General features: G+C 42.8%; 1 protein-coding gene across 7 annotated transcripts in view; it reads left to right on the forward strand.

Moving 5' to 3' along the window:
- Positions 1-22687, forward strand: part of IMMP2L (inner mitochondrial membrane peptidase subunit 2) — a 1785698-nt gene that overhangs the window by 19213 nt on the left and 1743798 nt on the right. For all 7 annotated transcript variants that reach the window (XM_029616961.1, XM_029616964.1, XM_029616966.1 and 4 more), the window contains exon 2: positions 10936-11067. In XM_029616961.1, the coding sequence (XP_029472821.1) occupies positions 10939-11067 (129 nt within the window). In that variant the 5' untranslated portion in view covers positions 10936-10938. The remainder of the gene's footprint in view (positions 1-10935; positions 11068-22687) is intronic.

The following is a 22687-nucleotide window of genomic DNA, read 5'->3' on the forward strand; positions in this document are numbered from 1 at the left end:
TATACAACGCCCGTTTAAACGCTTTTTTCACAATTCGTGTTGGGTAACCCCTTTCAAGGAATCTGGTAAACATACATTGTGATTGCGCTAAAAATTCCTCTCGTGTTGAACAAAGGCGGCGAAGTCGTAAAAATTGCCCCGTAGGTATATTGTCACGTAGTGCCCGGGGGTGACAGCTGTTGTAGGCCAATAAGGTGTTCCGGTCGGTTTTTTTACGGAAAAGGGTGGTCTCAAAACTGTCCCCTTTCCAAGTGATCCACATGTCCAGAAAAGATATACTAGAAGGGTTAATGCTAAAGTCAAATTTTATGTGAGGGCTAAGTGAATTAACCCAATCAAAAAACAGAAAGAACTGTATGTCAGAGCCTGTCCAGATGATAAAAATGTCATCAATATAGCGTAGCCATACATGGATGAATGAAGACCACGCTGATGGGTAAATGTTTACTGTTTCATATTCATCCATGTATAGGCACGCTAGACTGGGGGCCATAGTGGCCCCCATAGCAGTTCCTTTAACCTGTTGATACGTAATATCCTGAAATTGAAAAAAATTTTTTGTCAAAGCTATTTCGGCAAGTTGGATCAGGAAACCTGTAGAGACTCTGTGTGGTAATGGACGTGTGTTCAAAGCTTTTTCGATGACAGTGAGCGCCTCACTTTGAGGAATATTAGAATAGAGTGATACCACATCTAGTGTGATAAGAAAAATTGTAGATTGGGGAACCTCAATTTGTGACAAAAGTGTCATAAAATGGGAAGAATCCCGTACATAAGATTTAATCTGGGGTACCAGTGGTTTTAGAAAAACATCTACAAACTGGGACAAGGGTTCGAGTAAAGATCCAATGCCGGACACTATAGGGCGGCCCGGAGGGTGCACTAACGTTTTGTGAATCTTTGGGAGAGTGTAAAACAAGGGCATGACAGGATGGACCGAAATCAAAAACTTGGCTTCTTTATTGGTAATGATATGAGCATCTAGGGCGGACTGGACCACAGATTTAATATCTGTGGTCCAGTCTCCCCTCATGGTCTGAATAAAGATATAGAGTGGTACCAATTTTATTAGTTATTCCGCCTCAGGTATTGGTTCGATCACAGGTGTTCCTCTGTCAGTTTCAGCCTCTCGCGAGAATTCTTTCTCGCGCCATTTTATGTTCTTTAAATTCAGGTTGAAATCAGCGGGCGATTGCGCTCCTGATGTTCCTGTATACAGGTATGTGAAGTATGTTTTGAAGATACATATTGCAGCCTTATGTTCCGTTTCTTGATTACTCATATTATATTTTAGATTTGAATACCATCTTGTCCCTCCCGATGCAGCCACCGCGAAACACGGGACCGTGTCGGGGGACTGAAATAAATTCTTCTGTTACACAAATGGAGTTGCCACAATGAATGTATTATGAAGACTTACATGAAGATTCACAATAAAATACTGTTTATCAACTAATTGAATGGAACTGTATTGTTCTACTTGCACCAGTGTTCTTATGTACTTGCTTATGTGCAAGGTTAGCTTCTTTATCATATTGGATATTTGAATCCCCCCACAAAGTGTGAATCTAGCCTCATTAGGGCCTACCCACATGGCATTAGACTTTGCTGTGTTCACTTTAGAGTTTGACCCCCTTTCAGACTTTCCTACTGTCTCCCTCAGGACACACTCAGATCTAGCATTTGGAACAAAGCAGGTGATTGAATCTTTATGTGCTATCACCTTAATGTTACCTGCAGATGTCTTCCCTCCTGGGTGAACAGGGATCCCTTGGTGGTCTTATGCATTTGGACTGCTTTTAGAGAAGACATATAACAAGGCACTAAGTGGACATCCTTGCCTGACTCCTGACTGGATCTTAAAGCCTTCTGCCAGCCACCCATTGATGACAGGACACAAGCACAGAGTGATAAAGACAGGACAACCATTTAACAATGGTCCCAGGAATACCATAATGTCTCAGAATCTCAAACAGGTAGCCACGGTCAGCTCGGTCAAAGGCCTTTTCTTGATCCAGGCTCAGCAGATAGAAAGGAATCCCTCTTCTCTCTCCCAGTGCCACAAGCTCCCGCACACAGACCAGATTGTTAGCGATCTGCCTGTCTTTTACTGCGCACCACTGTTCTGGGCAGACGTGGAACGGGGCCACTGTAAACAAGCGAGTCAACAGACCCTTGGCTAATATTTTGAAGTCGCTGTACAACAAAGAAATGGGCCTCTAGTTGGTTAAGTGTCCTCTGTTCCCCTTCTTATATAGCAGGATCAGAAGTAATTTCTGCAGAGTCTGGCAAAGACCCTTCTTTCAAGAAGAGGTTGTACGTACGGCTAGGTCCTTGGCTAACATACAGATCGATACTGTAACGTGCGGTTGAAGATTTCCCGTCTGTAACGTACTGTGAGCGCACAATTCGGACGCGTAAGGCGATCCAGCGATACAGTTTCACACGTCCTTAGCGCTTCTTAAAACAGACGCATAACCCTTTCCGCACCCAGCATGTATATGATATGTAAATGAACGAATTAGCTGTATAATGAAGGAATTAGCTATTCCCCTCCGATACTGTGACGCGCGCTCAGATTATCTCCTTTGTAACCTGCTATTTTGCCGCCTCCTTAACCTGTTAGTTTACCGCTACCCTCTACTTGGTGTTAGTGTGGTGTTAGTGTGGTGTTCGAAAATTAAAACGGGAATAAAGTGTAAAACATGGGGGTAAAACCAAAGGGAGTAAAGTGTAAAAAACCATGGACGACCTCCATACTAACATTGCAGCGTAAGTTTTTTATATATATGTATAAATACCTGTCACTTTCCTGTCACTTTCCGAATCCCCCAGGTGTGCGGTCATCGAGGCGGCGGCGGCGGTGGGAGCCGGCGAGCGGGTGGGCGCCCGTTCATCCAGGCGGCGGCGGGAGCCGGCGAGCGGGTGGGCGCGCGTTGGATCCAGGCGGCGGTGGGAGCCGGCGGGCGGGTGGGCGCGTGTTCGATCCAGGCCGCGGCTGGGTGGGCGAGCATTCATCCAGGCAGAGGGAGCCGGCGGTGAAAGCAGCCTCCGGAGGCTGCTTTCGCCACCGGCTCCCTCTGCCTGGATGAATGCACAGCCCCCGCCGGCAGTGAATGAATGCCCGTGCGATTTCGGCGCTCAAGGCGTGACGTCACGACGCTTGACGTCACGCCATGTGACTGCCTTGAGCGCCGCCTCGATGACCGCACACCTGGGGGATTCGGAAAGTGACAGGAAAGTGACAGGTATTTATACATATATATATATATAAACAACTTATGCTGCAATGTTAATATGGAGGTCGTCCATGGTTTTTTACACTTTACTCCCTTTGGTTTTACCCCCATTTTTTACACTTTATTCCCGTTTTAATTTTTGCCCTGCGCCTTGCTTCGGGAGGGGGGGGGAACCATCCACTTCCTGGTGCCTGTCATTTCAAATGTCATTTGAAATGACAGGTACCAGCGCACCCAGGATACTGTATAGGCACTGTATTAGCGCCTATACAGTAAAATGGGTTGCATGGACCTAACGCTTGCCTAACGCTTCGCAGCCGCGGCATGCATTTGCATGCAATTTGAAGAGAGTATCGAGCGGTAGGTGAAGAGAACTGTGCGTGCGGGGAACGAGGGTGTGCCCAGCACTGCCGCACTGTTTCTACCGCAGCCTTAGAGTATCGATCTGATAGTTCTGAATGTCTTGTAAAATCCAGCAGTTAGCCCATTGCTCCCTGGAGATCTTTTGCAGTTCATGCTGGAAATGGTATTACTGACCTCTTGCTCTGTGATTGGGACCAGGAGGGGCTGGGACTCCAGTACTGACAGGGTAAAGCCTGTATCTCCCGGGTTGATATGTTATGTCCTTTGAGTAGTCTTTGATAGTATTCAGTCACGCATCTTACCATGCCGTTTGGGAGAGCTCTGCATGTTGCCCTCTGAATCCTGTAGCTGGGTGATGAGCTGGCTTTTAACTCTTTTCTTTAAGGACTCGTAGAGCTCCAGACAGGACCCAGGACTTTTATTTCCTCTGCTGTCCGTGACCATCAGGGCTCTTTCTGTAATTTTCTCATTTCTGCTTTAGTCTGGTTATATAGAAACGCATGTTTCCCACAGTTCATGCCTAAGTGCGTCCTGCTGAGCCGCAGCCATAAGGTGGAATACTGTCTCTCTTCCTCCTTTACTCTCCAAGCAGCCTCTTTTTTTTTTGAGGAGACACCGGAGGCTGTTCTTTGTGTCATCCCACCACTCCTGAACTGGGCTTGTAACTTTTGGTTTTTATCAAAATTGTTTCTGGGTTTTGCAGGGACTCATTGTTCAACTACCAGACTTCTTTCCCAAATCGGGTGATTTCAGAGGTGTTCAACAAGCACTTTTACTATGCAATAGTCCGAGAAGGCAGAGGGTATAATCTATACCTGGGCTGTGCAGACTGATGCTTGTATAGACAGGTGGTCATTGCGGCTTTTCCATGTACCATTGGTGAACATGTAACCTGGGTGTCTAGAAAAGTGCTATTGGTATACATCTGTTAGATTAATTTGTTTTATCATTGCTGTGAGTGTGGTTTCATCATATCCAGGAGCTTTAGGCTGTGAGCCCTGATCCAGACTACTCTCCACACAGTTGAAGTTCCCTCCAAAGACTAGGAGCCTGGATATTGCAAGGAATGGCTTCACTGCTTGAAACAGCTCTTTCCTTTCTCCTTTGTTTTGGGGGCTGTAGATAGTGATCAAGCGCAAGCTCACTCCCTCCACTTCCATATCTATCAGGAGGCAGCTCCAGCACTTTCACCACAGTCAGGTTTGCGGAGGTGAACAGAATTGACACCCCGCTGAATGCATCCTGCCCAGCTGACCACATTGAGAGGCCGTCTCTCCACTCTTGCTTAGTGATGGAGATCTCTTTCAGTCTGCATATTCTGGTCTCTTGCAGGAACATATGCCCCATCTCTCTTTTCTCAGGCAGTCAGACACCGCCTCTAGTGACTTGTCTTTATACTGTTCACATTTCATATGGCGATGGTAACGGGGGGAGGGGGGGAGTAACTTTACTAGTTGCAAAGTTGTCATATTTCTAAGAGGTATTTTATTTCTTCTTCATATTCTTCTTTTTACCTACATCCTCTGGTAAGGATGGGTGCCTCTTAAAGGCCACAGAAAGAATGACCATATTCTTGCTCTCAGGTTCAGTGGTGACTACTATCGAGGGTTGTGAATCCCTTGTGCAATCCTCTGTGTTGTCCTTGGGAGATTGTGCTGTCCCTTGCTCAGAGAAGTATGTTTCCTCAATCTGTAGTGACTCAAAGTGATTAGAGGAGGAGATGGGAGTTTCAGATGTTAGAGGGGTTTTATTGCTCTCTCTTTCCTTCTTTTCTGATGTCTGAGATTTTTCCTTCAATGGTTTGCTGGCCTTCCTCTTCCCATCAGAATGTCATAAGAAATTAGAGTATCATCCCAGGAGATACCAGGATCTACTATCTCAGGAGTTTCAAACTCTGGTATATCCTGGGAGTCTCCTTTTGCACCCACATCAGTGCGCTGGGAGGTTTCTTCTTCTATTTCCCTCTCTGAGTCAACTCCATCTAGTCCCAGGATACTCACATCCTGCTCAGGTTTATCAAACTCTGCAGCCTTTGCTGCCTGTTCTAGCTGAAGTGTAGGCTCACAGCAGCTTCTTGCACAGGCTGGCACTTCGCTTCCTCCTGCTCCAGTTGCAGATCAGCTGGCTTGCAGTGGGTTCCTCCTGTGGCTGGGGTCCCAGCTGAGTCGCTTGCCTCTCACCAGGGACTTCCTCCTGGGGATTATTCAGTGTGAGGGGGCAATTGTGATATGCCTGAGGACAATGCATGTATACATGGCCATCCACCCCACACAGGTTGCATTTCATTTGCTTGGTGCACTCGGCACTAGTGTGGCAAGTCTTCACATCTCCCACACTTCACATATTTGCAGGTTGAGCTGAAATGCACTGTAAAATCACATTTAAAACATTTTTTAATCTGCCTAGGATAGAAACAGGAGTCTCTCCCTGCCATTCATGAAGCTGTTAGGCAGATGCTTTTCAATATATATATATAAATGATCTGGAAAGGAATTCGACAAGTGAGGTTATCAAATTTGTGGATGATACAAAATTATTCAGCGTAGTTAAATCACAAGCGGATTGTGATACATTATAGGAGGACCTTGCAAGACTGGAAGATTGGGCATCCAGATGGCAGATGAAATTTAATGTGGACTAGGGTAAGGTGTTGCATATAGGGAAAAATAACCCTTGCGGTAGTTACACAATGTTAGATTCCATAATAGGAACTACCACCCAGGAAAAAGATCTAGGCATCATAGTGGATAATACTTTAAAATCGTCGGCTCAGAGTGCTGCAGCAGTCAAAAAAGCAAACAGAATGTTAGGAATTATTAGGAAGGGAATGGTTAATAAGACGGAAAATGTCATAATACCTCTATATCGCTCCATGGCGAGACTGCACCTTGAATACTGTGTACAATTCTGGTCGCCGCATCTCAAAAAAGATATAGTTGCGATGGAGAAGGTACAGAGAAGGGCAACCAAAATGATAAAGGGAATGGAACAACTCCCCTATAAGAAAAGGCTGAAGAGGTTAGGGCTGCTCAGCTTGGAGAAGAGATGGCTGAGGGGGGATATGATAGAGGTCTTTAAGATCATGAGAGGTCTTGAACGAGTAGATGTGACTCGATTATTTACACTTTCGAATAATAGAAGGACTAGGGGGCATTCCATGAAGTTAGCAAGTAACACATTTAAGACTAATCGGAGAAAATTCTTTTTCACTCAACCGACAATAAAGCTCTGGAATTTGTTGCCAGAGGATGTGGTTAGTGCAGTTAGTGTAGCTGGGTTCAAAAAAGGTTTGGATAAGTTCTTGGAGGAGGTCCATTAATGGCTATTAATCAATTATACTTAGGGAATAGCCACTGCTATTAATTGCATCAGTAGCATGGGATCTTCTTAGTGTTTGGGTAATTGCCAGGTTCTTGTGGCCTAGTTTGGCCTCTGTTGGAAACAGGATGCTGGGCTTGATGGACCCTTGGTCTGACCCAGCATGGCAGTTTCTTATGTTCTTAGTCCTGGGGGAATTCTGCACTACTGCGGAGCGCAGAATTTGCACAGATTTTCCCCCTTGTGCAGAATTTGGCAATTCTGCACAGAAAATGGTATAGGAGACCCTGGCATGCCGTGAACAGAGCGTGGGCATTTGCGATGAAGATGGAGGTCCTGGTGTGCCGCAAACTGAGTGTGCCGTTCGCGGCGAAGATGAAGGTCCCGGTGCGCCATGTGCGGCAAAGATAAAGGCCCCTGCGTGCCGCAGGACATGCTCCTCTCACAGTGTAGATGAAGGCCCTGGTGAAAATGAATGTGTGTAGAGGTGTGTGTGTGTGTGTGTGTGTGTGTGTGTGAGAGAGGGGAGGGGATGAGGAGGAGGGGGTGTGAGAGGGAGAGCAGGGGGAGCAGGGGGAGGGGTGAGAGACAGCAGAGGGGAGCAGGGTGAGAGAGAGAGCAGGGAAGGTGAGAGAGTGGGTGTGTGTGTGTGTGAGAGAGAGACCAGGGAGGGTAGGCAGTGGGGTGTGAGAGAGAGCAGGGGGTTCCAGAATGAGAAGGAGCCTATATGAGGAGATTGTGAAGGAGTGTGTATGTGTGTGAGAGGTTAAGAGCTGGTGTGTATGATAAAGGGATGGTGTGTATTTGAGGGTGCTAGCCTGTGTGATGGGATTGTATATGTGTGTGACAGCCTGTGTGAAGGTGTATGCATGAGAGAGAAAGGGAGCTTGTTGTGGGTGTGTATGAAAGAGAGAGGGACCCTGTATGAGGGGATGTGTGTGTGCGAGAGAGGGAGCCTGTATGAGGGTGTGTGTATGTGTGCACTAAAGAGAGGGGAGCATGTATGTGAGAGAGAGAAGGACAGAGGGTGCCTGTGTGAGGGGCAGTACTGAGAACGGGGTCAAACTCTGGGAGGGGTGATACAGTGGAAGGGGTTGAGCCTAGAGGTGAAGGAGTTGGGGCCTGAGAGGGCAAAGTGGCCAGGGGAGTAGGGAGAGCGAGTGGAAGGGACACTCTTACAGTGAATTTCTAGGGAAATTCTGCTCAAAATATTTAAAATAACTTTTTTCTGTATTAATTTAAAATGTAATTACTTACTGTCATGTAAATTGTGTTATTTTGACCAATATAAAGTTTGCAGAAGTTTGCAGAATTTTAAGCTTTTGTGCACAGAATTTTAGATTTTTTGGCACAGAATTCCCCCAGGAGTAAGGTGCTGTATGTGGCCATAGGGAGATGCACCCAATCTCTCCAGCCTGCAGTCCAGAGCTCCTCTGACTTCAGCATAGGTTATTGCTCTTCCAACACTGTGCAGGATCTCACCTCGCAGGCCTCAATGTCTTCAGTTTTAAAATGCACATTCACTGTTCTCACCATATTTTGTGAAAGGGTAGTTGCAGTGAAATCCTTCCACTTTCACCTTTTCATACCGATTCCAAAAGATCAATAGGTAATTCCCAGCTTTGAATGCTAGATCATACTGAGAACTTCCTAAGCTATGAATTAAAGCATTCACATCCTGGGGGGTGGACTTTAAGCTTTTCTTTAATAAAACGTTTCCAACAGATTCTGCCAGGTGGGCCAGCAGTGAGTCCCATATAGTGGAATCTCCCCACATATCTTGCTCTATTTTGCTGTTTTCTAGGCTGATTCTATTGTTTAAAAAAGTCAGAAAATAAAGGTTTACTTGCATTTTGGCGTCCTGGGTTTTGTCCTTCCAATTCTTTCTGGATATTTGCTCTGGTTACCATCACAGCTTCTTGCCTTTTGCTTGCTGGTTTTGATTCTTTCAAGGTGTTTGTTCCAGTTCCAAGCACAATTTCTGATCTTTGGCTTGCTCCTTTCAAGGTATTTTCACCATTTTCTAACAAACTTGTGTCCAGCTCCATGCATTCAGCAGCAGTCGTGCTGATGGCCTCTGCGTACTGAGCCTCCATTCCTCACACCACCAGCACAGCAGGGGGAGCTGCAGGACAGGATGTATAGAGTTGTGAGCAGGACTAGGCTCAGTAGCATCCGGAGAGTACAGGGGCAAGGGGCAGCGATGTTGGGAGTGATGGTTTTTATTTTTCCAGTGTTGCAGTGGCTTCTTGGGGTTTCCAGTTCCGTTTTTGTCTGCACATTTCTAGTTCTAATTTATGAACCCTTGTTCTATATTTGGTGAGAGTCTCTATGTGCGACCAAGATGAAGGATTCTGCTAATATCGTTTCTGTTAAGGGGTCTATAGTAGTTCAGCTTGTTCAGTCTTTTTGTTGATAGGATGTGTATCTCCTTGGCTCTTGCAGTAGTTGGTGCACATTTATAAAGCCAGCAGGAATTCAGTTACACTCTCTTCTGCGTTTTTACAAGATCCTTTGGGGGGGGGGAGAGAGTTGGTATTATGCCTACTGAGTTTAATTATCAAAATCTCAGGGTGGGGAGTATTTTAAGAATCTAGTAATACCTTTTCAGAAGGTAAAAGAAGAAAAGATACTATATTTAACATTCCAACATCAATTTAACAGAAGATCTTCCCCTTCATCCCCTCCACCTAGCCTTCAGGTTTGTTGGGGTGACCAGTTACAGTCCATGGAAAGTTGGCCAAACAAATAGAACTCTTGCATGTGTTTACTTCTGGTCTCCCTTGCTTTCCCTTTTGTCTCTTTCCTTGAATTTAATAGGTCTAATTTTTTTTAATGTTTTGGTACAGTTTTTCTCATTTTTATTTTACCTTTTGTACACTTTTGAAATATCTTTAAGTATACATTTGGCATAATGTAGCCTTCCTGCCAGTGTCCCAAAACAAAACATTTCAATTACAATTACTGTCTTTTTCCTGTAATTCTTGTCTTTATTGGCCCCCTTATAGTTATATATTTTGTTTAAGAAATCTTTTCCTGAGACTGCTTCTTAGCTGTTTGGTAAGGTAGGCTATGCAAAGAGTGCTGCAAAGGTTATACAGCGTTCATACATCTTGGAAGAATGGCAACCAAGTTTTACTGTTCTGGCCTCAGAGCTCTGCTACATTACTTGATAAAAAATGTGGGGGAAAAATGGCAAACGGTGGGTGCTCCAGAGGTTGATTTCTTGATGTGTGAAAGGATTAGAAGAAAAACTTTGTTGATGGAGTTGGAGGCTAGATGTACTAAAGGATTTTCTCCCTTTTGCATATATGAGAAACATGATTAGTACAGGTGGTCCTGTATTTTGCTGAAGAATTTTTCTGTCTGAGGGACACTTTCACCTATTCCTCTGGAATTGGCCTAGTTGTTTATGTAGTAGAATGTTAAGCAGCACCTGAATTTCCTTCCTGGGGACTTTGAACACTCTCTATATCCCTTCCTGGCCAGTGCAAAGTGCTTCAGAATCATACACTTGTCTCTGTACCCCTCTGCCGACATAATTAGATGGAGTCATTTGAGGGAAGGCTTTAGTTTTAATAACTAAAATATTGCCACAGTAGCCTTCCTGCCTCATTAGTTAAAGAGCTGATTAGGAGCAGGCATTCTGGCATACAATTAAGTGCTAAATGGCAGCTAAGTGTATCATTATCTCTCAGGCATTCTATATCCAAGTAAAAGATGTTCTTTAGATTTTATTAAAAATGAAAAAATATGATCAAATTACTAAAAACATGTGAAAACATGAGGAGAATATATTCTTTCAGCCTTACAGTCCTTTTAGAGATTTTGAAATATGCATGGCACTTGTTTAAATTGAGTTCTGAGGGAATATATGCCATTAGGTAAGCTGAGCTTTAGTTGAATTATGACTTTAGTATTAGTGGTTCTGCAGGCATATTATGAAAAACACTTTTGTTTAAAAGGTTTTTTATTTTTAATAAAATAGATGTTTTCTTTCTCTTCACATTTTCAGGTTATGGCACAGGGTTTCGGAAGAAGATACATCAAAGCCTTTGTCAGTGGGTTCTTTGTTGCTGTTCCTGTGACAGTGACGTTCTTAGATCGAGTGGCCTGTGTGGCTAGAGTGGAAGGAGCTTCAATGCAGGTAGAGTGCATGAAACCTTTCTTTGCAGCGAATCTCAATCAGGGTGCATAGTAAGAGTTATTTTTTTTCTTCACATGGCTGGCCAAACCATTTTAAAAGAGATTAAACCCCCCTCTCATGTCATTATGTGGAGAAAAACACATTTAGATTTTTGTTAAACAGAATGATTTTAAGTTCCCCAGAACATAATCAGAACTTGCATGAGGCTGTGAAGCCATTCTATTCTAATGATTTCCAACCCTATCCTGGAGACACTTATCAAGTCTGGTTTTGTGAACAGCTTTAATGAATATTATATTATTCTGGGTCTCTAGTGATTTGCTCCGCGCTTCAGCTTGAGGGGTATCTTCAGTAATAGCAGCCAGGCGACCTCCAAGGCTAACCTTACCAAATTGCCCTTTAAATGCTTGCTCTTATTTGGGAGTGAGATGGAGAAACTAGTCAGTAAGTGGGGCGAATCACCAGTTCCTCATTTGCCAGAGGATGAGAAGCTGATGCCGCGCTCCTTTAACATGAGAGGTTGTGCTAGAGGATCCAAGCATTTTGACCCTATAGAGGAGCGACCTTTCAGAGGGCTCGACCCTTCGTTAGGTCTCAGTCCTTTCGTCCCAGACAACCCAGAAGGGGTGCAGGCTTGGGTAGTGGAACCTCCTGAGCCTCCCAATGAAGGTTTGCCAACCGCCCTGGGAACAAGAGATAGAAGAGAGAGAGGCATCCCCTTCTATCAGAGATGGGTCGAAATCACATTGGATCAATGGGTCTTGGAGGTGGTATGAGAAGGATATGCGCTGGAGTTTTGCATTGTTCCTCGGGATGTGTTTATGGAGTCTCCCTGCCACTGCCCGCAGAAGAAGCAGGCAGTAGAGCAGAGCTTTCCAAACTTTTCATGTTAGTGACACACTTTTTAGACAACCCAAAAGACAAACAATGTACTGGTCTTAAATTAATATAGCATATAGAACGCCAAAACAACTTATGTAAGGCCCTCTAATCACGAGCAGACAATTTATGTGGGCAACTCATTTCTCATAGGGGTCTCTGTTACTTTAATAGTAATTGTTCATGAAATTAATTTTTCTTAGTTTTTTTAAATTTTCTTTAAAAAGTTACCACAGTAATTATAGGAAACTTCCCAATTGAACTCAGAAAAAACGGGGTACTTATCCACACTGAAAGGTCCCAGATAACCCGACATGGCCATGTTTCGGACCGTCGTCCTGCTTCAGGGGAAATAATGGAAACCGATTCAGACAGCCATCTCCAATGTGGCTCAGTAATCCTTCTTTTTGCGGCGTATTTTCTCCGTGCCAATCCTTTTATTAGGCGAGCTGAATTTCAACCCGCTGAAATTCAGCTCGCCTAATAAAAGGATTGGCACGGAGAAAATACGCTGCTATATTAATTTAAGACCAGTACATTGTTTGTCTTTTGGGTTGTTTACATTGGTGTGTACTGGAATACACCAGTTGGTGTGTGTGGGTTTATTTGTGTGATTGATACACTTTTTAGACAAACATAATTTCTGGACACAGTAATTCAGTCTACTAGCAAACCAGAGATTAAAGGTTAAACAAATGAAATGTGTTTTGACAATTTATTATGTTTCCTTAAATATATACATAATAAAATGTTTCACGACACAACCTATCTTGTGAAAACCTTTCATTTATATTAAAATATATAATATTCCAAGATTAATGTTGTTGTTCTAATTTATGAATAACAATAATAAAACAAAGTTATTGTGTTATTCAATTTACCTCTTTAATGAGATGTATGAGCTTGATGGGATGAACACAGCTTTTGCATATTTGGTGTTAATAAGAAAGTCCAAAGGGTCTTCTGCGTAATTTTAAAAAGCTGGCCAATTTCACACTATATAATTATTTGATAGCCTCATTCAACTAATTCTATGTGGCTATGAGAGTGAAGTCTGGAATTTATAGGAAGGGACAGAATGTCAATATAAATCCTGCACCTCCAGTTCTGTAACTCTGTGCAACCACTGAAATTCCCCCAAACAATGGAGCTTGGATGTTTCCCTTACAGCTCATCATACTAAAAGATATTTTCAAATTCTGGTGTCACCTCACAGTAACAGCAGCACAAACACCTTCCACTGCCAGGCACATTGTGAACTAACACAAAACCTCGCAAAAAAGACACTCAAAATCTATACTGCAATCCCATTGTAACACAGTAATAACACCAAGGACTCAAACAATAACCCTACCTGTGAAAAAGCATGGGTAAATATTACACTGGGTCCTAGAATACCAATACACCACCTACTGAGGAAACAAAACAAACCCGATTGCTATAGATCTCTATACAGACACTATATGATAGCAGAATCTCTCATCACAGTCACACACACAGAGCAGAGATAGACCCTCACCAAATACAGAATACAAAATAAAGGAGCACAAATTAGACAAAAACTGAAATGGAAACCCCAAGAAGCCAGACTCTGTGTATTAACAATGGAAAAACAGAACCACCATTCCTCATAAAACAAATAAAATCAAGAAACATAAAGCATCAGTTATAATAGTAAAACCATACTAATAAAAGAATATTTTAAAACTACTGATAAATAGAATTTCTATTAATTAAAATCATATACATTTTTTACAATTTCCAGTAGCAGAAATGGAAGTGGCTGTCAGGAAGAGTGGATTGGGGCCTGGCTTTGTAAGAGATTCATGGGTGGAGGGATGTTTGAATACTATGGGGAGGAACTGGGTGAAGGTGCATGGATGGACCTAACCTTATTCCACATATAGGAGATATCAGTCTAAGGTTGGTGTTTTGATATAGCTAACTAACTGGGGGAAAAAAGCTGAACTCACTAACATGGGGGAAAAAGCTGAAAGTAGATAGGCATGATTTCTTGCTTGGGGACTTGATGTCCAGGGCAGAATTTCCAAATGTTTTGTAATTTTGTGTGTTTCGTCCTTGGGCAGTGTACGGTGGGTTAAATTTATATTAAAAAATTGAAAAACTGTTTAGGAGCAACAAGGGGGCATTCTTTCCCCCCTCCCCCATACAAAAAGCTTCAAGGGGGATATCTCTGCTCAGCCCCTTTTGCATACAGGAGCCAGATGTGTGGCCCTCATGGAGAAAGTTTGTCCATCCCATGTCTAACCAAAATCCCCTTATAAACCACCACACTCTGTATAATACTAATGCTTCTTAGTCCTTTTTATTATTTAAAATTTCAAATTTATTCCCAGCGCAATATATTGCCTGGATTTAGCACAACTGTTTCAGAGATGATACAGGGAGATGCAGGATTCCTCCTCTTTATTTCTTCTGCTTTCTTTGTCCTTTTATTTTTTGTTGTTGTGTTCTCAGGCTTTTCTAATACCAAGTTTGCAGTATCTGTTTTGGCATAGTTATTGTTGTGAAGACTCTCTGCAAGTGAGTGATAATAGTTCATTCTATTTGGACGATTGACTCATCAGAACAAAGTCTGCCCAGAAAAGTTGGCATGCTTTTCCCAAGGTAATCCAGCTCCTAGAATGACTGGTTTAGGTAGTAAACTATGCATAGAGCAACTTGGAGTCACTAGCATTTTTAGGAATGTTCTTAGGTACAAGGGAAGGTCACGTGTATCTGCAACCCATGAGATTAGCCAAAATAATAGATCAAGTGAAGGTGTTTTGCACCCTGGAGGGATTGGACTATCTCCAGCTACTGGCATTAATGACAGCTGTGATAGATTTAATCCCATGGGCCAGGGCACACATGTGCCTGCTACAACAGGCTCTGCTGACTCACTGGTTGGCAGCCTAATAGATTTCTGACTGTTGCTTACAGGTGGCAGAAGACAGCTTGAACTGGTGGCTGGAATCATGCAGCCTCTTAAAGGAAGTAGATTTAGATCACCTGACTAGGTCATGCTAACAACGGATGCCAGTATTATCATGGGGAAACACATCGCCAGGGTCAGATGGCTCAGGGAACATAGAAGCTCTATGGCTGATAAACTAGTTGGAGTTGAAAGCCATCAAGTTGGCATTCTGGGTCTTCCTGCCAAGGTTAGAGGGGAAAGCAGTTGGAGTCCTCCCAGACAGTGTCACGATGGTAGCATATGTAAATAACCGGAGGGGCATGCACAGCCCCAGGCTTGCAAAGGAAGTGAGTGAGATGCTCATCTGAGGAGAGAAGAATCAAATCCAGTTGTTGGCAGCTCATACTGCAGAAAGGAAAAATGTGTAAGTAGATTTTCTAAGCAGGAACAAATTGAACCCAACAGACTGGAGTTCAGCCGAGAAGCATTCCAGATGACAGTGGATCAATAAGGGCTACTAGCAATACCAAGAGAGATTGGTTCTTCAGTCGACAGAAAGAGGCAGAATCCAGGGGGCTAGATGCCTTGATACAAACGTGGCTCAAGGGGTAGGCTCTTGTATGTGTTTCCACCTTGGCTGTTGATAGGTAATGTGATAAAGAAGATAGAAAATAACCCCTCAAAGGTGATACTGGTGGCCTCGAATTGGCCGTGGAGGCCATAGTATGCGGATTTAATAAGGCTACTTAGCGTGGATTCCTATACACCTTCCCTGGTGCCAGGGGTTACTCTGGCAAGGCCAATACCAATAGTGGGACCAGTTTTGTCTTATGGCTTGTCCCTTGAAAGGGATCAACTGCAAAGCAGAGGATACTTGCAGGCAGTAATGGCAACTATGCTGAAGGCTGATAAAAACAAAAAATCCTCAAATTCCTTAGCCTATATTAGAGTCTGGGGGGTATTTGGATCCTGCTGCTGGGAGACTAGAACTTCTCCATCAAAGTCAGTCATTCCTTGAATCCTAGACTTTTTACAAAGGAGTCTGCACATGGGCTTGGTCCTCATTCTTTGAAGGGACAGGTGGCAGCCATATTCTGCTGTAGGGACCATGTTAAAGGGGCTAAGCAGATATGACTGCTTTTGAGACAGATTGTTCCTCAATGGGACCTTAACTTAGTCCTCAGAGCATTAGTAGGTAGAGCCTTTGAGCCCATGTAGCAAGCATCTGGCAAGGATCTGTCATTAAAGACTACCTTCCAGATAGCAATCTGCTTGGCCAGATGCATCTTGTAATTGCAGGCCCTCTGGTATTGAGAATCCTACTTGCCAATATTATCACAATAAGTCATCTTTAAGCTAGTGCCTTCATTCTTCCCAAAGGTTGATCCAGCGATGAATTCCTTCAGAAAATGTGATAGGCTCTTCATTCTGTTAGGTTGTCCTTGAAAGGGAGAAATTGCCTCTAAGGCCATGATAGTAAGATGGATCAAAGAGACCATCTCATCAGCATATATACTTAGTGGTAGGCAAGTGCTGATGGTGCTCCTTGCCCACTCTACTGGAGCACAAGCATCTTCCTGGGCAGAAGGAGCGTCTGTATCCTCAGGAGAGATCTACAGGGTGGTCACTTGTCATTTCTGCACTCATTTTCAAAACACTACAGTCTGAATGTACTAGCAAAGGAGGAAGTGGCTTTTGGTACTGGGGTCTTGAAGGCAGCCCTGTCTTCCACTTTCCTGACCTAGGGGTTAACTTTTGTATCTCCCCAGAGTAATGGACTGGTCTAGCAGGTGAAAAGGAAGGTAAAATTGTTCTTAGCTGATCATTTTCTTTCTTTCCAAGGGGAAGAGAGAAGTTAACAAAAAAAACAAGTGGAATAGAGAAGTTTCCTTGTCTGGATCTGTGGCAAAAGGCTACTGGCAAGGTCATGTGACCATTTCCCCCTTTTATGACTAAAAGTGAAGGCATGAGGTGGGTGTGACCTCTGTCTCTGGCAGCTGAGGAATGGGGAAATCCCCAAAAGTAATGGACTGGTGTAGCAGGACTCAAGGAAGAAAATTATCAGGGGAGTTGTTAAAATAAAACCAATAATACATTACAAGGAAATAATGTTGCATGTTTCAGTGAGTGATTTATGTCAGATGTGTTTGAAAGCTGTAGGGTATGAGTTGGATGTAAGGTGTAATCAGCATGTAGCCTTCTGTTTATCTTTAGCACCACTTCCATTTAGCATGTGATTCTCTTGACTCCAAGTTATCTGTGGGATCCCATAGAATTTGGTTTCTAATAAACCAGCTGGTGTCTAGCTGCCATTATCCTGAGCCTTGCTGAGTCTGAAATTAAAAGTACTGTTGAAAAGCAAAGAAGAATTTTTTTTTGTTTGCTTTTGCACAACTAAAATGGAACAAAAAGGAAAAATAATGTCAAGGTATTGGTGTATTACCGTTGTGGACTTCCAACAGGGTAATTTTTAATTGTGTGCATAATTTGATGCATCTAAAGTTAAGGATGTATTTTATAAGCTGTGCAGCAGTTGCAGTTTATACAATACCTTGTATCTCCACCCTGAAAGTACACATACACTTTTTTAATGCAAAGATGTGCACAGTTTGTGCGCCTGTGTTATAAAAGTGTGCATATATATTTTATGTGGGAAATAATTGTAATCTGTGTATGTAATAAACATCAGTTTATTCGTGGACCAGGTATTTTATTATATATGCACGTGCTCTGCTTATGAAAATACTTGTGTGTGTACTTTTAATCTCCAGTATGATGATACCTCTATCACTTCACCCTGACCCCACTTCACCCAAACCTTCCATCCAAAAACTGCAGATAAGACTAATGTGATTTCTGCAATTCGAACAGGTGTAAAAGTATTTGTAAGTTTTGCCTACACCACTTACAAAATACTTGAGCGTGTACTTCTGAGCCCCACCAGTACACCTTTGAAATACTATCTTTTTTTATTTGCATTGAAGTACATCGAAATGGTAAGCACGCCCGTACTTCCAACCTAAAAATTCACATACCACACAGAAGAGTTACATACGTGTGTATATCCTGATTTTATGCGCACAGCACCCGCATAGCTCTTTGAAAATGGACCCCTAAGCATGTTGACACTCTAGAAGTCAGGATTCATAGAGGATTGAAGCATTCTTGCAATACATTGTCCAAAGCGAGGGCCCACCTTCATTTATTCCCCTGCCTTTTAATGCTGATTTTACATTCTTACAGGGCAGAGAAAGCACTTGATGTAAAACTCTTGTTCTCTGCAGACCTGTCCATGTGGTCTGTAGGGACCACAGTGACAGAATACAGTTTAATTTTAGAACATTTTATTGAATCTGGGCTGTTTTTGTTTTTTAAATTGCCTTTCTTTTTAAACCCCAGTTGAGCCTTTTTGTCCCCCAGGATGTAATAGCCTGGACGATCTCATCAAACATGTTGTTAATAGACAATTTCAAATGGATTAGTGTTTATTTACAGCATGGAACATATGTGAAACTGAAACAGCTGCTGTGATAATTTACTGCTATGCTTTTGCAGATTTAATAATTTGTTTTGCATTAGTAGGTGTTGAGTCTACAGTTGGGGGGTCAATGCTGTAGTTTCGGCACTTAAGATTTTCTTGAAAGGTTTGCTTTTCATTTTTTTAAATTCAGAATTCACCTGTTAAGCAGCAAGCATTTTTCATTGGAGTTCATAAAATTTTATTTAGGGTTTGAGGAAAGCACTGTTTCATGGTTTCCCTAAAGTGAGATAGAGACCGCTGGAATAACACATTTAAAATCTTTGTCATTCACAATGGAGGAAAGAATGCTGATATTTTATTAAAGGTTCTTCTTGGGGAAATAATTGTATTTGAGAATATTTTTTTTAATAATAAAGTTTAAAAAGCACCTTGTACACCATTAATTTCTTGCTCTTTATCGGGCAGAAAATCTTTACGTTTTCCGCTTACAAACAGGCTGGTACAGTAAAGTTCATGGGAGAGTGGGCGAGTGCCCTCTCTCCCGGCGTGTGCACAGGCCACTCTCCTGTGCGCGCGATTCACTAAAACAAATTATTCAAATTAGGGCCCGCGGTAAAAAGAGGCGCTAGGGACACTAGTGCGTCCCTAGCGCCTCTTTTTTGACAGGAGCGGCGGCGGCTGTCAGCGAGTTTGACAGCCGACGCTCAATTTTGCCGGCATCGGTTCTCAAACCCGCTGACAGCCACGGGTTCGGAAACTGGATGCCGGCAAAATTGAGGGTCTGGTTTTCGAGCCACAGGCCGATTAAAAATTTTTTTTTTTATAATTAATTTTTAACTTTTGAAACCTCCAACTTAATATCGCTATGATGTTAAGTCAGAGGATATACAGAAAAGCAGTTTTTACTGCTTTTCTGTGCACCTTTGGGTAGGTGCTAATTTCTGAAAGTAAAATGTGCGGCTTGGCTGCACATTTTACTTTCTGTATCGCGCGGGAATAACTAGTAGGGCCATTAACATGCATTTGCATGTTGCGGGCGCTATTAGTTTCGGGAGGGGGGGTGGACGCACGTTTTCGACGTGCTATTACCCCTTACTGAATAAGGGGTAAAGCTACCACGTCGAAAACGCGGGTTATCAGTGCGCTCCGCCAGAGCGCACTGTACTGTATCGGCCTGTAAGCCAGCTGAAACATTGCAGTGTTCTCTGCCTCTCTTCTTATGGTCTTTTTATGCACATGATGTTCATCACTTACACTGGTGTATCATAGTTATGTAGCTCAAAGTATCAGTTCACCTTTAGTAAAGGGCACTGCTCTGGAGAAAAACCGAGTTGCATATTTTTGAAAAGTTTTGTACAGTTTTGGAGCAAACAAAAAGCTTAAACAGAAAAAAGTTATTTAGATGTTTGCTTTTTAGAAGGGAAGGGAAATTAATTTTTCTTTTCACTAGATGGCTTAAATTGTAGGAGAAGCTGGTTAGAAAATTTAAAAAATGATTTTTAAAATGTAATTTGTAAAGGGTAGGCAGCACTATATGCCATTCACTTTTGAAAAATACAAGGTTTAACTTTTATTGCAGATTATTCTAATTTCCACATGTATAAACAAATTAACTTATTTGTCTGTGCTTCTTTCAAGAAAATGAAATATACAAAACAGTTATTTCTAGTGAATAATTTCTGATGATAAAAGCCCACTGGAAATTTACAAGTAATATATTTGTTTAGAGAAAAATGTTAAATGTTAGAATTTTTTCTTTATTTTCCTTTATTTTCTGTAAGTGACCTTTGGATGAAATAATCTTAATACCATACTTGCACATCATCAGATGCTTTCTGGCCATTTTAGTGGCAGCCACTTGCAGGTATCTGGTAGTAGATCCCTCCATTACAGGGTGTATGAATAAAAATAACATCTTCTACTAAGAGGATGTTCTAATTCAGTGATTCTCAACTGGTGCGTTGTGATACACTAGTTTGTCGCCAAGTACTGGCAGGTGTGTTGAGGCTCCCGGTGTCCCACTGCCCCAGTTGTGTTTCCTTTCTCCCTTTTTCCTGCTCCCAGGGGCCAATGGAAAGCCTCCCTTCTTCCTTCTCTCGCTGGCCAATGCGAAGTCTTCTCCCTTCTTCCTGCCCCCGCGGGCCAATCAGAAAGCTCCTTCCTTCATCCTGCCAATGGGAGTAGGAAGAAGGGAGGAAGCCTTCAATTGGCCAGTGGGGCAGGAAGAAGGGGCATCCCATAGCGAAGAAGTCCAATCCCGCGAAGCAAGGCTGCCACGGGAGCTCATCCCCTTGGCGGCAAAAAAGAAGGCCCACCAGAGTAAAGCTGCAGCACAACTGGAGCCCATTGCCGCGGTGAAGGAAGAAGAGGTTTGGCGGTGAAGCCTGGTGCATGCATGTGTGAATGGGAGCCTGTGTATGGATGTTTGTGTGGGTGCGTGCGAATGGGAGCCTGGGTGTGAGAGTGAGAGCTTGTATGTAAGTGAGAGAGCATGTGTGTGATTGAGAGAGACTGGTCAGGAAGGTGACTGGTGTGTGTGTGTGTGAGACAGAGACTGGTTGTGGGCCCTTAGGAAGAGGACCGTGAGGACAGAGCTTCAGCAACCACTACTGCTTCTGGTATGTGCTTTTGGCCTGGAAGGGAAAGGAGTAGGAGAATTGCTGGAGAGGATATGTAAAGGTGGCTTTTTAGGTTTATTTTTCTTGATTGACTGCAATTTTAATTATTGGGTGTTAGGTAATGTCTGCTGTTTTGAAATTTTTTATTGATATTTGGCCATTTTCAATAATTTTTATGAGTTTTGAATTGTTGGATGTTTTTCTGTTCATCAGCTGTTTTGTAACATTTTTAGTATAGCTTTACAGTTATTTCTGTGTGGGGATCTATAGCAGTTTGGCTTGTTCTGTTTCCCTAATAGAAGGTGTATTAGTGTTTAGGGCCTGGCTTAATATTTGTAGTGTTGCTTTTTCATAGATAGGGTTGTTACTGTTTGAGTTTGTTACATAATACAGATGTAACTTTGCGCGGATTAGTCTGTGTGCATTATTGCAGATCCTAGGACTATGTTAGGTGCTATAGTTGTCCAGGTTTACACTACATGTAGAGTGGCTGTTTTGGTGTTCCATTCCAGTTTCTGTCTCCATATTTATAATACGTGGTCTTTCTTTACTTGGTGATGGTCAGTTCTTTGTGTGTGACTGATGTGAGGTATTTTACTAGTATATAGGCATTTATATCAATCTTATTTGTTGTGTTTTCTCAATAGGACATGCAGTAGTGGTAAATTGTCTTTTCATAATGAGGGCTATTGTACCTGGTAGTAAAGGGAGTTTGTTTTGCTTTTATTGAGATGTCATCAGAACCAGAATATCTTTTTTGTATGGTGAGTTGTATGGGTAAATCCTTAGTTCTGCTCTGCACCCAGTGTTGGGGGTCAAGGGGGTTCCTGTGGACGCAGAGTGTATGTTTACATTTAGCCCTGTGACGGTCACATGTTCAGTGTGTCACGCATGTGAGAACCATCTGGCAGGTATGTCCCGGCTGAAAAAAGGTTGAGAACCACTGCTCTAGAGCAGGGCTTCCCAACCTGTGAATAGGGACTCCAAATGGGGTCACATCACCTTCAGCTGGGGTCACAAATGCCTCAAACAGCAGTGCTCTTCAGGTTCCAGATGCAGCACTATTTGTAGGGGCTGGCGAGCCAGCATGCACTCACAGGTCCTGCAGTAGCTCCGCCCTCGCATAAATTTCTATGGTTATAGGAAGTTCTGACTGAGAAGGGATTGAAGCCACTGTTGGACCTCTGAGCTTGCACTGGCTCACAGGCCCTGATTTTCATTTATGTATATGCATTTTTGTGTTCCACAGTTTTGTGTAAAGAAATCTGTTTAGTGTTAAATAATGCTGCTACCGCTTGCATCATCAAGCTAGGGAGCTCCATGAAGGCTGAGTGCACAGGCTGGTGAAGTTTGCTGCAGCTCTTCTCTCCTCATTTACCACTGAACCTAGCCTAGAGAAAAAAGATTGCCCCGTCATCAGCCACTGGCCCCTTGCCCAGGGCATGTTTAGAGAAGGGGTTGTTTGAAGGAAAGGCTCAGATGCAAGGTGGGGGGGAGTTGAACTTGGATCAGCTGTGTATGGTAAGAGAGGTGGAATTGTAATATTTCTGCATAGATAAGACATTTTAAATGTAGAATATGATTAATGATGGTATAAAGATAGCAATCTGGCTTTCATTTATTGGTATTCCTATGTCTGTAACTTTTATGCTTGCATACCTTTGTAGAGTGATGATGAAGAAGGTAATTGTTTGGTTCTTAAATTTTTTGATTCTTGATGCAAAA

Source organism: Rhinatrema bivittatum, chromosome 9 (genome assembly GCF_901001135.1).
Source record: "Rhinatrema bivittatum chromosome 9, aRhiBiv1.1, whole genome shotgun sequence".
NCBI classification, from domain to species: domain Eukaryota; kingdom Metazoa; phylum Chordata; class Amphibia; order Gymnophiona; family Rhinatrematidae; genus Rhinatrema; species Rhinatrema bivittatum.